General features: G+C 39.6%; 1 protein-coding gene across 1 annotated transcript in view; it reads right to left on the bottom strand.

Moving 5' to 3' along the window:
* LOC104625816 (protein slowmo homolog 1-like) overlaps positions 1-3,077 on the bottom strand; it is a gene marked incomplete at its 5' end in the record, with an annotated part of 7,848 nt that extends 4,771 nt beyond the window's left edge. The window contains 4 exons of the mRNA XM_010293553.1: positions 1,334-1,436; positions 1,531-1,601; positions 2,388-2,477; positions 2,909-3,077. Coding sequence (XP_010291855.1) covers positions 1,334-1,436; positions 1,531-1,601; positions 2,388-2,477; positions 2,909-3,077 — 433 coding nt within the window. The remainder of the gene's footprint in view (positions 1-1,333; positions 1,437-1,530; positions 1,602-2,387; positions 2,478-2,908) is intronic.
* Between the last annotated feature and the right edge of the window lie 2,291 nt (positions 3,078-5,368).

Below are 5,368 nucleotides of genomic sequence, written 5' to 3'. Positions count from 1 at the left end.
TCTTTCTCCGAGTTCAGTAGAGACGTGCAAATGTGATAGATGCTATGAGAGGAGCTCAGCCAGCCCTTTTAAGTATGCCGAGTTGGTCTGGCCATCCCAACTAGCTAGTGCTTTGCTACCTCCCCGTCAGCCTGAAGTTTGGTTGTGAGCCAGGCTTTGGACTTCCCTTTCAAGAATATATGCCCCACACAGACTTTTAAATGGAAACTGGATCAGAACAGAATTGTAATTTAACTGAAATACATTCCATTTATGACTTTCAAACAAACACAGAGAGCACTCAGCTAATTAAAATTACTCTTCAGTGTCTAGAAATTACCCATCACTCCTTCCTCATCCCCTGCTTTTAACCTGTTTTCCTCTCATTTTTGGAGAAGCACACAGAAGGGAGGAAAAGGAGTCGTTCAATATATAGGTCAATACCTCCTACCAAGTTGGCTTATGCTACCTTGGTGAAGCAAAATCTCTCGCAAGGACAAAGGGCTGGCCAAAGGACGGGCTCTATGGCATAGTAGGAGTTACCTGGGCCAGATTCCCACTGCGCTGAACCTCTCCAGCAATGTAGAGCACAAACTTACATTTCAGGTGCACTCATCCTGCTTTTAGGCAGCTGATGCCTATACTTCTCTAGCAACTCCATTTCTTTCCCACCTTCCCCAAGGAAGTACAGGACAAAGTGCCCAAGAATAAGCACCCCTGTAGCTCTGTCTGTGCTGAAGTGCAGCTCCATGGCTGCAAGCCAACTAGAAAAAGCAAGCACAAGACAGAGGAGTCGGTGTAGTGTTACCTACAAAAGCCAGCATAGTTTCACCTCTTCAAAGAATTTGCCTCTGCTTACGCTACGTTTCAGCCAAAGGCAAGGAGACAGCTCAATAATGGATAGGAACTGGAACAACTGACAAAGCAGCATAGAAAATATGCTAGCATTAACTGCTAAATCCAGATTATAAAGGCTGAAAAGGAAGTTATAGTCACTACTAGCACTAACTCCTGGAAATAAATGGTTAGTGTCCAAAAAAGTGCTTTGGGGAAAAAAACCCAAACCCCAACAATATATGTATGCTATGTGTCACTGTAGCATACACATAGAAGTTTGGTTGTTCTGATGTGCAATTTTAGTTGAAAAACAAAGATTTAGTAGTGAACCCTTTTCACACTTTGGGAAATTATATTCTCCTTGCTGAGGTCCTAAAACAAAATCAGTTGAAATTCTGTGCATAATGTTTAGAGAAATTAAATATAGCATTCAGCACACATGATTGACAATTACCATTTCAACAAAAAGAAAAGTGGGGGTGGGGGGAGAGAGGGAGAAAGCAGAATAAAGATATACCTTTCTGGCATTAGAAGATATTGTGTTTGCCATTAAGCTTTCCAGATAACTGCTCAAGCTAATGCCTTTAACAGTAATAATTGCTTCTTGAGTTAGCACAGTTCTGTAAAAGAATAAAGAAAAGTTAATACCTAAATCGAATTGGACTAACATAGTATCTCCTATACACAAAGCAGCACACACATATCTTTACTTACTTTTCAGGGTTTTCAGGATGAGGCATGTAAACTAGTCTCTCATCAACTGACACCAAGTTTGTGAGAGTAATCTTAAAAAGAAAAATAAGAGCTGAAATCCTCACTTCTCACCTTTCATTCTTCAGTTATCAACAGCACTACTCAGTAGTAGAGCACTCAATGTCAGAGACAAAGCAGTGTACACAGAATATAAAACCCAGAACACAGTCAATAAAAAGACCTATAAAGGGTAATGCATCTTCTCCTATCCTAGATCTAATTCTATCCAAGTTCCTATTCACAATACAAAGCACAAACAGCTTTCCATTCATTTTCTCTGGATGTTGAATCTTATCTGATTTATGGCATGCAGTTTAGAGAGGCTCTTCAAGATCAAGACCACCATAACACTATTTGGAGTGTACAGAAAACTAATACTCAGGAAAGACAATGTCTCTTGCAGAGAGACAAGGCTCTCCTACAGACAACCCCGGCTTTAAATCTGATAGTTACAAGTTCCCAGGACACCAAAATATAGCATACTACTCCATTTACATTTTATGAAAAAAGGCATTTCAAATTAAAACTTTTGTTGTAAATGGCAGCATGAGGTAAAACAAGTTACTCAGCTCAAACTATTTTACATGCATTCTGAGAAATACTCTTACATTAAAAACAGAATCACAATCATTTGAACCCAAAGTATTTAAAGTTTCCTATTTGTGAAGAAGGAAGAGGGGAAAAAAAAGAGCCAACTAAGACATGGAAATTGCTGCCTCCTGATGGAAAGATGCAAACACATTTCTAATCTAAATGTTAAGAGCAAAACATCTGATCTCCAGAACTATTTACCAGGAACTTCTTAAGCTACCACTCACATTAGTTGAGCAAAGCTCCATCTTTTTTTCCACTGGATCTACCACAGAATGTTCCTCAATGTAAGTCAGCGTTCTACTTGTTCCTAAAATCTGAAAGTGAAGCAACAAAAAAATGAAAAAATAAAAAAGTCAAGTACTAAAATTAAAAACAAACAAACAAACAAACAAATAAACAACTGAGAAGCATAAATGTCAAGTTCTTAGTGACCCTAAATAAATACAAAGTAATTCATGGATACCAGAACACTAATCAATGGCAATACTACATTCTGGTAGGTTGTATCAGTCACACAGCATGACACAGACCAGTCTGGAAGGCGTGTATAGACATATACACACTATAGGCATATTAAAGCCTACAGCGTATTCTAGCTAGTAAGTACACTAATTACAGCTTATGTGATATTTGTATACGGTATTTCCTATAATGTACGCTTTTACTTTGAATTCAGCTCCCATTCAGATGACAACATAAAAATGCATCACACCCTTAATAAACCATTGAGACTTGAAAAGCATACCGCTTTTACAATACTCGGCAATCCCCACTCTGTGCTGAGAAGACGGTGACTATGCAACCTCCCCTGGTTATCAAGGCTTCTGTCAAGGACATCTACCCCTACCACACAGGGATTCATTGGGTTGGGGTACTTTCTCATAGCAGCTTTGATCACTGTATCCCAGGGATGTCTGTAAAAAGAAGAGGAGACAGTCTTTGTAACTATTTTGTATTTAATTGCAAGTATTCAGACAAGACTAAGATCAGGGATCTAGCTTGCATAATATGTACGGCCTGTGCTGTACAACTTCGTAGCTCCCAAAAGTCCCTTCAGAATTCAGTGATGCTTGGAAAGAAAGTATTGATACACAAACAGAAAAAAAAAATTTCCTTTCTCCACAGCAAAGAAAGGAATTATTAACCCAAGACTAAGAGAAATGAGGGCAAGGGGCAACAGTCACAAATTGCTACAAGTGATATTCCAATTAGCTGTGCAAAAACCCCACAATAACAGGGTAGCTGTCCACAAAGATTGCTGAATCTCGATTCGTTTCAGAACTCAACCAGAAAAACAACCTGACCTAACATTTAACTTAGCCCTGCTTTGAGAAGGAGACTAGATGACCTCCAGAAGCACACTCCAACATAAATTCTCCTATAGTTCTAAGTACACCAAATAAACTAATGAAGAAATCATCAGCTTCTCCCTGTAGCAAAAAAGCAAAGTGAAATTTAAATCAACTAAAAAAATAAATCAGGAAGTTCAAAATAAAGAAAGAGATTTTCAGAAACCATATCAGCTCACTGCCTTAAGTTTGTGCCTAAAACTACTGCTTCCAGCAGCTTGTAGGCACGAATTACATTTATGGATAATAAATCTTCTCGATACAGAACTGTTTTTATGAAACAAGTTTTGATAATCTCAAACTCCTGGGATCACAGCAGCCCCACTACTGGAGGACAGGCTGTCCACATGGCTCTTGTTGTGGGACTTCATATGTCTTCTTTGGAAACACAGGAGGCTAGAGAAATCATGGACTTGATCCAGTCCAGAAATTCTGTCCCCAAGCAATGATTTCTATATTCAGAATAACTGACAGACCTGGAATGAAAGGTTTATAACCTTTAAAGGTACCTTTAAATATTCAACTATTGATATCTAACGTAAGAAGTCTTAGGGGCGCCAATTTGTACATAAGAGTTCACTTAGAGCCCTAAATAGATTTGATTTTTAAGAGCACTACTTTTAGTCTTAATATACTGGTACAGAAGGGCATCACAGTACACCACTGCAAGAACAAACAGAAGCTTGGAAAAATAAGTTCTTTTTCCAACAAGAAGAGTAAGAACAGTAAGGTCTTTCAGCTTTATTGGTGCAAGCCCTCAATTCCTGTATCAGAAGGAGAGCTGGAGGACCACTCCTTGTTACCTTCAGTGACTATACATCATAAGCAGCAGAAGATACACAAACTGAAAATGTCAAATTTCTGTTAAGTGTCCTTGAGGGATTTTATGAGTCAGAGATCTGATAAGGCACAACAATATTTTATTAACCCCTGAACTGAACTGCCGACACCTGCACACACTACCCAATAAGATGGGGTGTTCCAATCAGATCTTGATGAGAAAATGCCAAATAAAAATTGATTTTGTGTTTCACAGGTGGCGGATACTCATCTCAAACTCAGAAGCTATCCCATACACAAGCAGCCTTTACTAGCCTCTCTGTGCCATTTCATATTAGAAGTTAGTTTACTTATACCAGGCTAACGTTAAAGTTGAACACCTAATACCTCTGTCAGCTTAATGAATTCAGTTGTGTTAATGTAATCAAAGAAGTTGAAAACTGCATGTCTGGGTTGTTTTGTAAATAAGAACCATCACCCCTGGTGCTCTTCAGCTTTCAAGATTTTTACGAGACCTGTAGCAGATGAGTTACTGGTGGCATTTTAAAAGCTGCATTAGAGCCGCTGCATCCTCCACATCAGCTTCCTAGTATAGCTTGAGCAAGTATTACATACCTACTGATACTTTTGCCTATTGTTCCCTTGTTAAAATAAAATAGAGTTGGATGACCAGAACCGTGTCCAAAATGCATTTAATGCAGAAAAAGAATGACAGTAAGAAAACTTACTCAGCTGTTGCTTAATGGCTGTCTTCTAGGCATCTCTGTGAGAGTATGTGACAGCTAAGGTACACAGTCCCTCTGCCCATACCTCTTGGAATACATCATCAAGTACGTCTATAGCTTGGGACTTACTTCTTTTAATAATGTGAAAGTTATTTTTCCTTCAATGCCCACGTCTTTATCAAGACATTACGCCGCCGGACCAGCTCTACCCCGGCGCTGTTGGAACGGTATTCCCCGCCGCAAGCGGCAGAAGGTGGGAGAAACCCCCGCACGGGGAACGACCACGCAGGAAAAAGCTTAAGGCGACAAAGGCTCGGCGGGAGCGCTGACGCGCCGCCGGGGTCCGTTCCC

This window comes from Phaethon lepturus, unplaced genomic scaffold, assembly GCF_000687285.1.
Source record: "Phaethon lepturus isolate BGI_N335 unplaced genomic scaffold, ASM68728v1 scaffold22738, whole genome shotgun sequence".
Lineage (NCBI taxonomy): Eukaryota > Metazoa > Chordata > Aves > Phaethontiformes > Phaethontidae > Phaethon > Phaethon lepturus.
Note: the sequence above shows the minus strand (reverse complement) of the source record. Positions and strands in the feature narration are given on the sequence as shown.